Raw genomic sequence first — 16,934 nt, forward strand, 5'->3', positions numbered from 1 at the left:
ATGAGAGAGATAGTTGAATATGAGAGACAGAGAGATCGATAGATACGAGAGAGAGATCGATAGATACGAGAGAGAGATCGATAGATACGAGAGAGAGATCGATAGATACGAGAGAGAGATCGATAGATACGAGAGAGAGATAGATAGATACGAGAGAGAGATAGATAGATACGAGAGAGAGATAGATAGATACGAGAGAGAGATAGATAGATACGAGAGAGAGATAGATAGATACGAGAGAGAGATAGATAGATACGAGAGATAGATAGATAGATACGAGAGATAGATAGATACGAGAGATAGATAGATACGAGAGATAGATATGAGAGAGATAGATAGATATGAGAGAGATAGATAGATATGAGAGAGATAGATAGATATGAGAGAGATAGATAGATATGAGAGAGATAGATAGATAAATAGATATGAGAGAGAGATAGATAGATATGAGAGAGAGATAGATAGATATGAGAGAGATAGATGGATATGAGAGAGATAGTTGGATATGAGAGAGATAGTTGGATATGAGAGAGAGAGAGCTATGAGAGAGATAGAGATATGAGAGAGATAGATAGATAAATAGATATGAGAGAGAGAGAGAGAGAGAGATATGAGAGAGAGAGAGATAGATAGAGAGATATGAGAGAGATAGATGGATATGAGAGAGATAGTTGGATATGAGAGAGATAGTTGAATATGAGAGAGATAGTTGAATATGAGAGACAGAGAGATCGATAGATACGAGAGAGAGATCGATAGATACGAGAGAGAGATCGATAGATACGAGAGAGAGATAGATAGATACGAGAGAGAGATAGATAGATACGAGAGAGAGATAGATAGATACGAGAGATAGATAGATAGATATGAGAGAGATAGATAGATATGAGAGAGATAGATAGATAAATAGATATGAGAGAGAGAGAGAGAGAGATAGATATGAGATAGATAGATGGATATGAGAGAGATAGTTGGATATGAGAGAGATAGTTGGATATGAGAGAGAGAGAGCTATGAGAGAGATAGAGATATGAGAGAGATAGATAAATAGATATGAGAGAGAGAGAGAGAGAGATATGAGAGAGAGAGATAGATAGAGAGATATGAGAGAGATAGATGGATATGAGAGAGATAGTTGGATATGAGAGAGATAGTTGAATATGAGAGACAGAGAGATCGATAGATACGAGAGAGATCGATAGATACGAGAGAGAGATAGATACGAGAGAGAGATAGATAGATACGAGAGAGAGATAGATAGATAGATACGAGAGAGAGATAGATAGATAGATACGAGAGAGAGATAGATAGATACGAGAGAGAGATAGATAGATACGAGAGATAGATAGATATGAGAGAGATAGATAGATATGAGAGAGATAGATAGATAAATAGATATGAGAGAGAGAGAGAGAGAGAGCGAGAGGGATAGATAGATACGAGAGATAGATAGATACGAGAGAGAGATAGATAGATACGAGAGAGATAGATAGATATGAGAGAGATAGATATGAGAGAGATAGATAGATAAATAGATATGAGAGAGAGAGATAGATAGATACGAGAGATAGATAGATACGTGAGAGAGATAGATAGATATGAGAGAGATAGATAGATATGAGAGAGATAGATAGATATGAGAGAGATAGATAAATAGATATGAGAGAGAAAGAGAGAGAGATAGATAGATAGATAGATAGATATGAGATAGATAGAGAGATACGAGATAGATAGAGAGATACGAGAGAGAGAGATGGATACGAGAGAGAGAGATGGATACGAGAGAGAGAGATGGATACGAGAGAGAGAGATGGATACGAGAGAGAGAGATAGATACGAGAGAGAGAGATAGATACGAGAGAGAGAGATAGATACGAGAGAGAGAGATAGATACGAGAGAGAGAGATAGATACGAGAGAGAGAGATAGATACGAGAGAGAGAGATAGATACGAGAGAGAGAGATAGATACGAGAGAGAGAGATAGATACGAGAGAGATAGATAGATACGAGAGAGATAGATAGATACGAGAGAGATAGATAGATAGATACGAGAGAGATAGATAGATAGATAGATACGAGAGAGATAGATAGATAGATATGAGAGAGATAGATAGATATGAGAGAGATAGATAGATATGAGAGAGATAGATAGATATGAGAGAGATAGATAGATATGAGAGAGATAGATAGATATGAGAGAGATAGATAGATAAATAGATATGAGAGAGAGATAGATAGATATGAGATAGATAGAGAGATATGAGAGAGAGATCGATAGATATGAGAGAGAGATTGATAGATATGAGAGAGAGATTGATAGATATGAGAGAGAGATTGATAGATATGAGAGAGAGATTGATAGATATGAGAGAGAGATTGATAGATATGAGAGAGAGATTGATAGATATGAGAGAGAGATTGATAGATATGAGAGAGAGATAGATAGATATGAGAGAGAGATAGATAGATATGAGAGAGAGATAGATAGATATGAGAGAGAGATAGATAGATATGAGAGAGAGATAGATAGATATGAGAGAGAGATAGATAGATATGAGAGAGAGATAGATATGAGAGAGAGATAGATATGAGAGAGAGATAGATATGAGAGAGAGATAGATATGAGAGAGATAGATAGATAGATATGAGAGAGATAGATAGATAGATATGAGAGAGATAGATAGATAGATACGAGAGAGATAGATAGATAGATACGAGAGAGAGATATATAGATACGAGAGAGAGATATATAGATACGAGAGATAGATAGATAGATAGATAGATAGATATGAGAGAGAGAGATATGAGAGAGATAGATAGATAAATAGATATGAGAGAGAGAGAGATAGATATGAGAGAGAGAGAGATAGATATGAGAGAGATAGATAGATAAATAGATATGAGAGAGAGAGAGATAGATATGAGAGAGATAGATGGATATGAGAGAGATAGTTGGATATGAGAGAGAGAGATCGATAGATATGAGAGAGAGAGATCGATAGATATGAGAGATCGATAGATATGAGAGAGAGAGAGAGAGAGATAGATAGATACGAGAGAGAGAGAGAGATAGATACGAGAGAGAGAGAGATAGATATGAGAGAGATAGATAGATATGAGAGAGATAGATAGATATGAGAGAGAGAGATAGATAGATATGAGAGAGATAGATAGATATGAGAGATATAGATAGATAGATATGAGAGATAGATAGATAGATGGATATGAGAGATAGATAGATAGATATGAGAGAGAGAGATAGATAGATATGAGAGATATAGATAGATAGATAGATAGATAGATAGATAGATAGATAGATAGATAGATATGAGAGAGAGAGATAGATAGATATGAGAGAGAGATAGATAGATATGAGAGAGAGATAGATAGATAGATATGAGAGAGAGATATGAGAGAGAGAGATAGATAGATATGAGAGAGAGATAGATAGATATGAGAGAGAGATAGATAGATAGATATGAGAGAGAGATAGATAGATAGATATGAGAGAGATAGATAGAGATAGAGATATGAGAGAGATAAAGATATGAGATAGATATGAGATGAGATAGATGAATATGACGAAGAGAGATGAGATAGATAGATATGAGAAAGATAGATAAAAATATGCTCTATACTGTATTTGAAAGTGACCCATACTTTTAAAAAGTAGGTAGTAATTTTAGATTTGCATCCTCTACATTGTGAAGAAAATAATTACAATTCAATGCCACAGCCATCCAGCAGCAATAGTCAAAGAGGTTTTATGATTTAAGGAAAAAGAAAGTAATTGTCTGCAGGGAATTATTGGCTTTAATCTGAGACTGATATAATTGCACTCTCCGTGCTCTTAGATTGCTGCCTCTTTTTATCCAGGAAATTGATGAAGAAGATAACCAGAAAAATAGTCCTTCAACTATAAAAAATAGACCAGAGCAGAAACCTTACCTTTTTAAGCATGTTAAAGGAAATCTCCATTTTTGCACGGCATATTTAACACTTTCCCCAGTAAGTCTCTATAAAATGTGTAATGTACCTGACAGTTTCACTGCTTTTTCTTTCCCAGTTCTCATTGGTGAAAGATAAAGGCCTGCAAACACTCAAAAACATATAAAAGAAATAAAGTGCGGATCCCGAGATGCGACCATCACTGTGGGTGTGACTGGCAAAGAGAGCGAATAGAAGTACATGAAAAATAACAAAGATGTCTATTTTATGTAGATTTTAACTAAAAATGAGGTTTCTTTTAAGCAGACCTATTGTAGATACTGAATGTACTTCTGTAAATGTTACTGGTTTTATTTGATATGCAATTTGAATAGGCAAGATAATATTAGCATCAACTGTGCTGGGCCGGGGCATGGCGACATGGTGCCCTGAGCAGAGCGGGAATCTTGTCCCATCCACCCTTCCCCAAATTTTAAAAAGAAATAAATAAACTTTGCAGGACAGCCCCTTTATGGCAGACCCATGGATCAGCCCGCCCCCACAGTTACTACAGACCCCTGGATCAGTGCCCAAAGTTAATTGTGGAGGCTGATCCAGGGCATCTGTATTAATACAGACCCTGCAGATAATACAGACACCTTAATTCTGCACCACCAATAATATAGACTCAATGGATCAGCCCCCACAAATAATAGAGATTCCCTGGATGAGCCGACCAGCATCTTCCAGGCACCAGCATCACTGCACTGGGTTCTGACCTGGAAGCAGGAATGTGGAGAGGAGCCATTCTGTTCCTGCTAGGCATGCCTGCGCTACATCCTAATGTGGGTGATGAATAACATGGCTACTAGAGATCAGCGGTCATACTCGCTAAGGGCAATTACTTGAGCGAGTATTGTCCTTAGCGAGTACCTGCCCGCTCGGAAGAAAAGATTCAGGTGCTGGCGGGGGACGGGGAGTGCCGGGGGAGAGCGGGGGGAACGGAGGGGAGATTTCCCCCCCCCCCCCGCTCTCGCCTGCTCACTTCCGCAACTCACCTCTCACCAGCGCCGGCAGCCGAATCTTTTCTTCCGAGCGGTCAGGTACTCGCTAAGGACAATACTCGCTCAAGTAATTGCCCTTAGAGAGTATGCTCCCTCATCTCTAATGCCTACCTTTGACAATCCCTCGTCCTCGCCCTGCTGAATACTTCAACTTTTCTAAGAATAATTCCAAACCTAGAATCCCATGAACTATGGCATTAGCTACTGGGGTCCATCCAGTAGACCTCAAAGTATAGCACCTCATCTTGAGTGACAGAACTTCTTCCCTAGCGGCAGTAGCAGTCATTCCAGGCCATGTCATTGGAAGCCGAGTGGCAAAAAATGGAGGTAGTTTAAATATTATGTCATCTTTATAAGAACCTATGGGAGCTATGGGGTGACGTGGATTGTGCCAGGCCCACCAGTAGCATAGACTAAAAGTCAAATACTGACAGCATCTTTGGACACTGAATCTTAAGATTACAACTACAAATCCCTTTTTTTTTTTTTTTTTTACATGTAGAGATTTAAATGTATCGGGTGAAGCCCCCGGCCTGCACTGACCTGACATGGACATCGATGTAAATTGATGGCACCTGTATACAAGAGGGACATTTGACAATATTAGGTTGACTGGTAATGTTGTGGGGTCACTAATAACCCAGTATATACAGAAGTATGTGCTCACACATATATTTTATGCATGTGTGCATGTACAGTAAGGAGGAGTGTATATGTACATGTGTGAACATCTATCTATTGTGATTGTATTGGCCTTGATAACGTATTTTGCTGTTGTGGTATTGTAGTAGTTACTGGTTATACTTGTGCTTTTTTGGATTATTTATTACATACTGCTTGAGACCATAGAAATGGATATAGGCTACAATATTCACGGTGGCTCAGTGGTTAGCACTGTTGCCTTCCAGTGCTGGGTCCTGGGTTCAAATCTAACTTAGGATAATATCTACATGGAGTTTGTATGTTCTATCCATATGAGTTTTTTCTCATACCCCAAAAACCTGCTAATAGGCAAATTTAAAATTGTGAGCCCCAATAGGGACAAACCCCATAATATAAAGTGCTGCGGAATACATATGTGCCGTATAAGTAAAGGGGATTATTAAACTGGATTACTTACTTTTTCTTAAGCCTCCTATCTTTTTCCGCTTGAGTTCCAAGTTTGCCCAGCCCTAGAGCGTCCTGTGCTGCGGGGTCAGTATCCATGAGCCCTCCTGTTGGGAAGTAAAATTCAGTCATTACATCTGGGAAATGAGTGTATGAAGAGCTACATAGAATTGTACAAATAGATATTTTCAGATGTTATTAAAAACATAAGCAACAATATAATTTAAAGGTTTTATATGTAGTTTGATCATTGACATTTATGGCCTAATTGTTGTACAAGCAGAAATGTCTGATAGTTGATCTCTCCATTGAAGTATATGGGAGTTAGGACTACAGTCAAGCACGATGGTCACAGTACCTACTATCTTCTAATTGGTGGGGGTCATAAAGGATTACTTATCAGAACACTGATCTATCGTTTTCTCCCGAAAATAATCCCTACTCCGATAATAAGCCCTACCCCTATTTTCAGTGGAGTGGGGGGCTTTAAATATAAGCCCTCCCCAAAAATAAGTTCTAGAGAATATAAAAAAAAAGCATCAATACTCACCTAGCTGGCAGCGCCTGAGTCTCTCGTGCTAGTCCCCGAGGCTGCAGCAGGCTGCTATGTCCTCTGCACTGACACAAAACTCTCCTTCTGCTGATGGGGCTTTGAATACCCCGCCTCCAGCAAGCAAGTGCTCATGAGCCAAGTGCAGCACTCGCTTGCTGGAGGCGGGGTATTCAAAGCCCCGTCACCAGAAGGAGAGTTCTGTGTGAACACAGAGGACACTGCAGCCTGCTGCATCGCCGCCGGAGATCAGCAGCGCCAGAGACCCGGACCCTGTGGACCAGGTGAGTATAAGCCCCCCTCCGAAAATAAGACACTGTGCCTTTTTTGGGGCAAAAATGAATATAGCACAGTGTCTTATTTTCGGGGAAACAGAGATCCAGTTTCCACAGCATACCGTAACTGAAATATAGGCTGTACAAAACTACAGATTCTGGGTCCAAAAGTGAACTGAGAGCTAAACAAATTAACAGCAACCAATATGACTTTTATTTAGGGTATATTTAGATTGGGGGATTTCGTGCAGACAATTTTTCGATTGTTCCATTCTTCGGAGACTTACAGAAATCCATGTGCATGCCGCCAAAACAATTCCATTTAGATGTATGGAATGGCTTTTGCTAATCTTCTGCATGTGAGTATACCCTTACTAATCTAAATGACATGAAAACATCTACAACCGTCTCAAGTTGATTAGTTACTTCGCTAGATTAATCATGGCTTTATTTAAAGTCCAACGCAAGTTATTGTCATGTTGCATCTTTCTTCATTAGGAGGCCTGATCTATTTTCAAATCAATCTGTCCCCTACAGATGTAAGTAAGGGTCACATATAGTATGTGTTAGATGAAGGAATGCTGTACTTTCACACATGGGGAAAAAAGCGTGCACCAAAATCTGCACGTCTTATATGCAAAGTTTGCCATGGATTGGCCCAAAGGAGCAATTTGGTAGCAAATCTGCCTGCAAAATGTAAGAAATTCGGCACAGCAGCATTTGCTTCAGGTAGGCGTTCACCATTAATCTATTTCACTCTCAATAGGTATAAAATTGTATGTTAATTAACTCTTTAATTGCCAGTATTCCAAATGGGATCAATACTTTTTACACTTTCTTTCAGTTGCCTAAATTTTACCACTTTTGTAAAAAAAAATTCGGGCTGTAAAAGGTTAATTTAATAATTTTCTAACCCTTTAACAACCGGAATGCTTCAGTGTTCAGGCAATATTTTTTGTGATTCGCTCTTGTGGTGGTTTAAGTGCTCTAACTTTTATTAAAATTTACCTACCAAGATTATTTTTGTGGCATTTTTTGTGGCTGTTTTTTGATACCCTTCTTATAGACCTTCCTCATACCATCATAAAAGACCTCTGAGGGGAACATTCACTCTTTTTAAGGGGGTAGTCCAGTTGCCAGACGATTTTCCAAGAATAGCTGTATATGTGTTAAAATAATAAAAGCTGTTGTACTTACTCATCCGCTCGCTTAGAAATCCAGCGCTGCAGCCCAGCAACCAGACAACAATGTGCAACTCAACATTTGGTTTAGCAGTTTTCCAGTGCAACTTAGAGCCCCGGTTACAGGTGAGAACAGCCCCCCTATAGTGCATTAGTGCTTGTCAAAGCTGAGCAGGTCTGCTAAGACCAAACTGCTCTGCCGGGACTACTGGGTGATCACAAGCCCAACAGATGCAGTGGCATTGCCTTTTCCTCTATTCATTACATAGTGCTCAGTGAGTGCTATGTATGCTGGAAAAGAGATGACCGAAGCGATTATAAACCATTTCTATCTTCCTTGGAGTCCCAGGCTGCCTGTGACAGCCGGGCACCTGACCTGCTGCTGCCAGATTGCAGGGGCAGGAGCTTTAAACCCGCACCATACATTTACAATGGCAAGAGTTTAAAACCCAGGGCCGTACATATATGGCGCATAGTTATACACAGGTCAATATACCTTTTTGTTGGTTGAAGCTTTGTTTTTCTGATACGGAGTTTCAAATCCCCTGCACAGACATAGATTTAAAAGTTAATATACCGACTATCTGCCATACATTGAACTCAATAATAATACAGGAGGCTCCTAAGCTCCCTCTAGTGGTGGCTGCAAGCAGCCAAAGAGTTATCTTTTAATTCTATGGCTATGCAGGACATTTGGTACGGTGTATGATGAAAAGAGCTCTGACCACTATAAAAATATATGTCGGTAATCAATACAGAATTTGGGACCTAAAAGTGACACAATGATAAAAGGCAATGGACAGATATGTAGCTTCTAAAGCGAGTCTTCATATCACTGTGCCATCTATGTGGTAATTTAGTAGATCTATTACATACATAATTGTGCTAGTATTAAAAACAAAAAAAAAAACAATTTTAATAAAGACAATGACCTTGGAAGCCATATTCCTTGCCGTACTGCCCAAGCCTTGCCTTCTCTTTTTTACCAAACAGTCTGCCTATGGAGGATTTAATGCCTTTCTTCTTTGGAGCTTTGTGGAGAGAGTCTTGACTGCTGTTGGCACTTACTAGACCGAGGACATCAGGCTCAAGTGTTGCAGACAAACTTCTGTGAAAATTGATATAGTTATTGTAATTTTATTACAGAGAAGCACATACTTTTACTTTGGGGTTGTTCCACAAAAGTGAAGTCCCGAATGTCCTTGTGTGAATGGAGCAATAGCCATGCAAGCTCACTAGCACTTGGCTATCTTCAGAAGTCTCACACAGATGAATGGAGCAGTACTGTGTGTGCATGACTGCCGCACTATTCATATAGGAACACTTAGGATTCCTATTCTTGTGATCGGTGGGGGTTTCAGCGGTTGGACCGCTACCGATCAGGCACATTGATGTGGCTTTGATATGATCACATAGGGGCTCATACACACTGGCACAAAGCCTTATGGCAATGTACAGAGCTTGTAGAGCCTCCGTGTGGTAGTGTACAAGCTCCATCAGACTCCATGTGTATGGAGATGTAGATTGGACACATTTTACCCTGATTGTGATAGCATGGTGCATAAAGTTAATCTTATCTTAAGACCCATGAAAACGCCATTGTTGTCTTATGTTAACAAAACAAAACTCAAATTGCAAATAAACCACCTTGATATCATGTTGCGCTGAGTCAAGCTAAAGAATAACCCATCCATACTTTTTTCCCTAGAATGTTTGATGCAATATAGCTCCTTTTTTTTAACCCCTTAAGGACCAGGCTGTTTTGTACCTTAAGGACCAGACACTTTTTAGGGATTTTACCCATGTGGCGGTTTTACTGCCGTATTTTGTTTCCTTCAGCTACCAAAATTATTTTTGCTGCGTTTTTTCCCCGTGACATATAGGACTATTTTTTAAATATCCTTTTCACTGATTTTTTTCCCCGTTTTTTTGGTTTTATTGGGGGTGAAATGCTAAAAAATGATTTTTTTTTAACATTTATAGTTTTTTTTATTTAGTATATTTATGCTAAAATAAAGTATGGGAATGGGTTCCTCTATTTGTTTCGGACGTTTTGATATATAGTATGTATGGTTTTGGTTTACAGGGCGCATACGGCGACGGTTTTGGTTGACGTTGGCTTTGTGTTATTTTCTTTCTTATGTATATATTGTTGTTTTATTCTGGAATTCTTATTTACTTGCATATGTAATTATGTTTTTTTCTTTTACTATTTATGTCCCCCATGACGTCATATAAGACCTCTGGGGGACATTCATTTTTTTTTTATTTGACACTTTCCCACTGTAGCTGGGTCATCCATAGGAGCCCCATTTACAGGGAAAAGCAACCCCTGTAGTGACAGTCACTGCCCCCCCCTCGCAGTGGAAGACAGACTTTCACTTTCCAGTACACAGTGCTCAATGAGCGCTGTGTACTCGGGGAAGGGAAAGGCTAGAAGGGTTAAAAACTCCTCCTGCCTTCTCCTCCGGGTTATCAGCTGTCATTAACAGCTGATAACCTGTCCTGCCTCTTATTGATTGCAGAGCCAGGAGCCTTAAAGCGCCGCCGTAATTTTACTATCGGCTGGGTTTTAAGCCCAGGACCAGGTGCCATATATTTACCGCACCTGGTCCTTAATGGGCTGTCCCCGCTCAGGTAGGTCCCGCCACCTTTTTGAAAAGTAGACAACGTTTGTTGGGAAGAGGCATGGCCACACCAGACCAACAAACAGATTTATGTATAATTTACACCAAAAATTATAGCAGACATGTACCACAAGTTGGATCTGGCGTAGAGTTGTGAGTCGTCGCACAGAGCTACCAGGATGCACTCAATAAATGAAGAAGCCTGCGCCTCCTCACATATTAAGTACATCGATGCTGAGAGAAATCATACTAAGCCTGGCTTCACAAATGCTGGTCTTAGTAAAGTCACTCCATAGATTTACATTTAAAATATGAGTAAAAATACACTCGTTTGAAAGTGGCCTTAAACAAAATCAGGTATTTAAAGGGGTTGTCAAGTTGTGAACTATTGGACCCGCAGACCCAATCTGAGGGTCTGCTGTCTGGAACGCCTACTTATCAGCTATTCACCAGGGCAGTGTGCTCATGAGCTGAACAAATTTCTGCAGAAACCAAACAGCTCCATTCCCACTGCAGTGGTCGGGCTTGGTATTACAGGTCATTCACTTAAAATGGGAATTCTATCTGCAATACTGAGTCTGGTCACTGCAGTGGGAACAGAGCTGTCTGCTTCCTGCAGAAATCAGCTCAATGCACAAGCACATTGACCTGGCGAACAGTAGATCAGAGGGGTTCCTGGGCAACAGATCCCTGTTGATCTACTATTGATAGCCCATGGATAGATCATTGGTAGTCTTACAATTGGACAATTATTTTAAAGGTTGCTGAGTCAAGCTACGGTTACACAAGCCAAAATAGTATCGGTCAACAGCAGTTAGCCAATATGCCTATATTTCTAGCATCCTTTTACTTTGATATATGTGCTTACTAAATTGCCAATGATAGTTAAACATGGTATCTTAATTTGTGCAACATTGTAAAATATTTCTTGAAGTCCACATCATTTTGTAAATAGTTTACATTTCTTCATCTTTTATCGGCTGTTCAGACAGGAAATCATATGGACGATATTAAACAGCAGTGCATTGTGGGAGCTCAGATAACAATTACAGAGCTAGATGTAAGAGGTGATGTCATATATCAGACCTTGGAATAAAGCTAAAGTAGTTCCCAAATAAAAAACAAACACAAAAACTGAATTTGGAATAAGTATTTCTACATATGGGGGAGAACACAACAGCAAATATTGAAACGTATAAAATGGTAAAAAATGCATTCTTACATTCTATTTTAACTGAACATTTTTTAAAGGTGGTATTTCAGTTTACATTTGAGAGCCAAGATAAGCCATATAAATGAAAATGAAAACTGAAAATGCCCATATCTCACCCTCTGGCATCATTGTGATATGAAGATGGTAGAGTATGAGTCATCCTGAGAGCACGCGGTGTTGAAGGAGGGGAGGTTTCACATTTTATCGTGGCTTTATCCTCACGACCATCTTCCTCTACAACTGCAATCTACAGAACAAATTCAATAAAAGTTCAGCTTATGAAACCTTTATCATTCCTGCCATCTCACACTTTATTCGCAAACAGCTTAAGAAAAGGGCTGTGGATTCTCGATATGATGCAAGTTTTCAAATCAGTGTGGCCTAGTTTCAGAGTATCTTAAAATAAAGTAACTAAATGAAGTGTGAATTATGAATGGCTGAGCGCTGCCTGTGTTTGGCTGAGCGTTGTGACCAATCACAGGCAGCGCTCAGCTGTCATTTAATGGCTGAGTGCTGCATGTGATTGGGTAAGCGCTCAGCCAATTAGACCAGCACTTTTTGGGTGCAGGGATTTTTCAATTCCCGGCCTTCAGAAGACAACAGACGGCTCTTCTAGGTGAGTAAAAAAAACTTTTTAAACTTTTTATTCAGGTAGGGATGATATAAGCCCTTCCCTGAAAACTATCACTGCGGGGGTTGCCTGCAACCCACTGCTTTCAATGGAGCTTAAGCAGCGCGAGCCCCATTGAAAGCAATGGGATAGCAATGTGGACAGCTATGGCAGAGGATTTCTTTATCCCCAGCTGTGGCAGAAGTCTGCGATATACTTCCAATGTTTTCAATGTGGCTGGCGCTGCTGCTGCCAGCCCCATTGAAAACGATGAGGAATATCATAGCTTTTCCTCTGCGTTGAGTGTAAAAATTGCATGTAAAAAGTATGAAACCATTGAAAATCATCATGCGTTTTCACTCACTCTCGTATCACAAGAAAACATATCACTAGTGGGTAGACACCCTTAGGGCAATTTCACACACAGGTTTTTGTGGCAGTCTTTCATGCAGTTTTTTGAGCCAACGCCAGAAGTGGATCCAAAAGCTATGGCACAAATAAAGCAACGTCTTATACTTTTCCTTCCTGCTGGATCCATTTCTGGGTTTTGATTAAAAAAAACTGAACTCTTTGAACAATGCAATGAGCAGCGCTTTTTCTTCTGTCCAAAAACCTGACAGCTGAGCGGAAACCAAACAGACCCCATTATAGTCAATGGGGTCTATTCGGCGCTGTTCAGTTTCATTCTAAGAAGAGGTCGTTCGACCTCGGGGATTCCACCTTCCTGCTCCCCAAACAGAGCAGGAAAGCAGGACACTGGGGGCAGGTGTGGGACCGCCCTTAAGGAGTTAAAGGTTCGTCTTGTTTACAAAATGTACTGTCACATTCAATTAATTTGTTATAAAGTTGGCCAAAGGCAATTGATGAACATTGGATGAACCCATTGAGGTGTTCCAACACTAAAGGCAGAGGTCAGGTAAAAGCAGCATTGGTAATGTTGGATTTAAACATGTTCAATCCCTTAGGCCAATTTCACACAGGTAAGTGCGATATCAGGCCGTGAAACTGGGCCCGATATCGCGCGCGCCAACATGTCCCCGTGGATGCCAGGCATTTTTGTGTTAAAACTGCCTTGCATCACTTCAGGGAAGTAGCGATCCTCTGCCGTGGATTGTTTTCAGTGAGTAACCTCGCATTGTATTGCACTCACGTGCACCTCGCACGTTGTGTGATGCTTTGCCAGCCCCATTGAAAATAATGGGCGATGCGAGTCCCAAGGATAGGACACGCCGTGATTTTTTTCCTGGCCCGCAATGCGATTAAAAAAAAAAAAATTGCTCATGTGCATGACCCCATTCAAAAGAATAGGGTTCATATTCATGCGATATTTGTGTCTTGCAACGCACAAATCTCGTGTGATTTTTCTCGGTCATGTGAAAGCAACCTTATTCTTGTAGGGCGCATTTACACAGGCATATACGTACAATGCTGTCAGTATCGGGCAGCGCTGTACGCATCACAGCCCATACACTCTGCTGGCAGAGATCACATATGGGCTGTGATTGGAACTACGCATGCCCAGGATTCTGATGTTACGGACATGCACAGTGTAATTTCCCTGATTTGAGCAAAGCGGAGTTGCGTACTGAAATGTCTGCGAATAGACAGCGTTTCATACACATCAAGGACTGCGTATGATGCATGGAGAAATAGAGCATACTGCGATTTATTTCTCCTGCATATCACACGCGGTGTCCACTCGCAGAGACAATAAGCCCTTAGGAGATACATTGCCACTAGAGGTGTCTGGCAGCAAACTATTCCCCTCTCCCCATTGAGAGCACAAGCATGCTCCGGTGAGTATGCATATATATTGGGGGGGTCAGGAGGAATAGTTAGACCCCCTTTAGACTGCATTCAGGATCCTCATTTATTAGGCAGAGGAGCAACAAAAAGTTTCAGAGCATTGAAACAGTATGGTAGAAGAAAATGGTAATATACATACCTTTCTCCGATGCTTCCGCAAGTCACTAGGCTAAATGTAGAAAAAATGAAATTTATTAAATACTGCAAGATTTAAAAATGTCAACCATAATATGATATAAAGCCTTCTTATTTTTAAGTATAAGGGGATAGCAGGGTATACATCACTAAACAATTCCATCTTTCAAAATGAATATTGCACTACTTTATAAGGTGGTTAGACAAGGGGTGCACAGCCTGTGACTCGGGCTCCATTTGGCCTGCGATGCCATTCTGTGTGGCCCCCAACCATCGGATCTCAGACATGCTTGTGTTCTAATGTAGTTACCATGCCAGAGAGAAGATGAATGGGGCATAGCACAGGAGCAGGGATGAGAAAGTACTAATAGTATATTAATAGCATTATTATATATAATAACGGGGTGCCTTGACCACCCTATGGCATTCCAAAATGGAGCATATGATTTAGATGTGGTTGTCTATGAATGTTAGCTACTCTCTCCATTGTAGTTTATACGAGTTAAAGGCTGTTACCTCAACACCCATGATCCACAATGGAGAGAGCTATATAAATGTATATTTTCCTGTTTTCTGGAATGCTGATGAAGGGGACCCCTATTCTCCCAATATGTGGAAGTCCTGGAAGTGGAACCTGCACCCATCAGACATTTATAGCATATTTTTTTGATATGTTGTAGATGTCTCATTTGGGTAATATCTTTTTAAGTTTTATGTGGCACTTGGGAGTGGTTAATTCTGGCAATGTAGCCCCTGGTCAATAAATGGTTGTGCACCCCTGGAGTAGTCGCTTTATGTATAATCTTTAGAAGTGTGTATATGGGATTATAGCCACTTTACTAATATATGCTTTCTACAAAGATGAAAGCTTGCTAGACAGATGACCAAATGTTTTCATCCACGTACAGTGTTTTTTAATAAAGGGTTGCTGATGAATTTGCCCAGGACTTTATATAAGCCTTCCTCTTGTGCCATGGATTTCAAGAGAAAAAACAGTACAATACTTCTATTGAATATCCTGTATATTAGTAAACTGGTTATATTTCTGTTTCCAACACATTTGTGAAGGTTACACATTAAGTGGCCAACTCCTTTAACTAGTTAATAGGTGTGCATACAAATATACATAAGGAGAGCACCTAGAAGGTGTGAGGAGACTTATAGGACTATCTGTGCTCCTCTGGGAAATATGTAAATGGAAAGATGGAACGATACCTCTGCAGTGCCACCTATTGGAAGGCAGCATTCCTGCAAGTCAATGTTAGATTCTTTAAGCAAGTCTTGTGACACTGACTGGGAATTGTAAGCCAAGGCCAGAATCCATACACAGACAGCTGTTTCGTGGGGTGATTGCCCCTCATCATTGTGCAGTAGGTTTTCAGCTTGGCTAGTGAGAGGCCTACAGATGTGGGTCAGGAAGGGTATCAAGTCATTGTTACAAGACGTATTTGAAGTCTAACATTGACTTGCACGAATGCTGTCTTCCAATAGGTGGCGCTGCAGAGGTATTGTTCCATCTTCCCATTTACAAGTATACAGTAGCTTTCTACGCAAAGTATTCTTATTTTAGACATTTATAGCTTATACACAGGATATGCCATATATTTGCAAGTCCAAGAGGAGGAAACAGCACCTACCTCTAGAATAGGGGTCCCCTGACCTCTGTCTTGCCTGCTCCCATAACTTCTATAGAAATAAATGGAAAGCATGGTCACTAGAGATGAGCGAGCATGTTCATTTAAGGCTGATGCTCTGCTTATTCGTCTGAGAACCATGCCGAGGGGAAGGGGGTGGCAGGGAGTGGGGGGGGGGGGGGAGAGAGATGTCACCCCCCACCCCCTGCATGGTGCTCGGACCAGTAAGCAGTACTCGAAAAGACCAATGCTCTCTCGAGCATCAGCCTTAAACGAGCGTGCTCGCTCATCTCTAATAGTCACCTCTCTATTCATTCTTCACCTGGATGCAGGTCAGAAGCCACCTTACCAGACAAAAGGGAGTTGCCCATTCCGGAGAAAGGAGCAGGTTCCAAAGGTGGATACGCCATAAATATCTAAGATAAAAATACCTTTAATACCACTTTAAATCTACCCTCCCTGAAAAAATATCAAGTTCTAAAAGGACGATATTTTGCAATTATGAGTTTTGTTTACTTGGGTCATCAATTTAATTTTCTGCTGATATTTTATCAGCCTTCCATATGTTGACACAATTGGCCAAACCAGTATCACTTGGGACCTAGAGAGAACTTAGAAACTATTACTTTTGATATTTAATTGCTATTACTTAATTAAATCCTTTATTGGAAGCCTATGATGTGTTTTTGAAAGAAATTACTTACTTCTAAGAATCAAAGCTTGTTGTTTACTATGAAAATGAAAATTGGTAAAAACACTCAGAAATCAAAGAAATGATGACACCCCATTCAGCTATGATATTCC

At 40.2% G+C, this 16,934-nt stretch overlaps 1 protein-coding gene across 2 annotated transcripts in view; it reads right to left on the reverse strand.

The window, feature by feature from the left end:
- PPFIA2 (PTPRF interacting protein alpha 2) overlaps positions 1–16,934 on the reverse strand; it is a 344,020-nt gene that overhangs the window by 45,986 nt on the left and 281,100 nt on the right. For both annotated transcript variants that reach the window (XM_066591485.1, XM_066591486.1), the window contains 4 exons: positions 14,501–14,530; positions 12,062–12,192; positions 9,038–9,213; positions 6,113–6,206 (listed from right to left, as the gene is read on the reverse strand). In XM_066591485.1, coding sequence (XP_066447582.1) covers positions 6,113–6,206; positions 9,038–9,213; positions 12,062–12,192; positions 14,501–14,530 — 431 coding nt within the window. The remainder of the gene's footprint in view (positions 1–6,112; positions 6,207–9,037; positions 9,214–12,061; positions 12,193–14,500; positions 14,531–16,934) is intronic.

The sequence above is a fragment of the Eleutherodactylus coqui genome, chromosome 2, assembly GCF_035609145.1.
Source record: "Eleutherodactylus coqui strain aEleCoq1 chromosome 2, aEleCoq1.hap1, whole genome shotgun sequence".
Taxonomy (NCBI): Eukaryota; Metazoa; Chordata; class Amphibia; order Anura; family Eleutherodactylidae; genus Eleutherodactylus; species Eleutherodactylus coqui.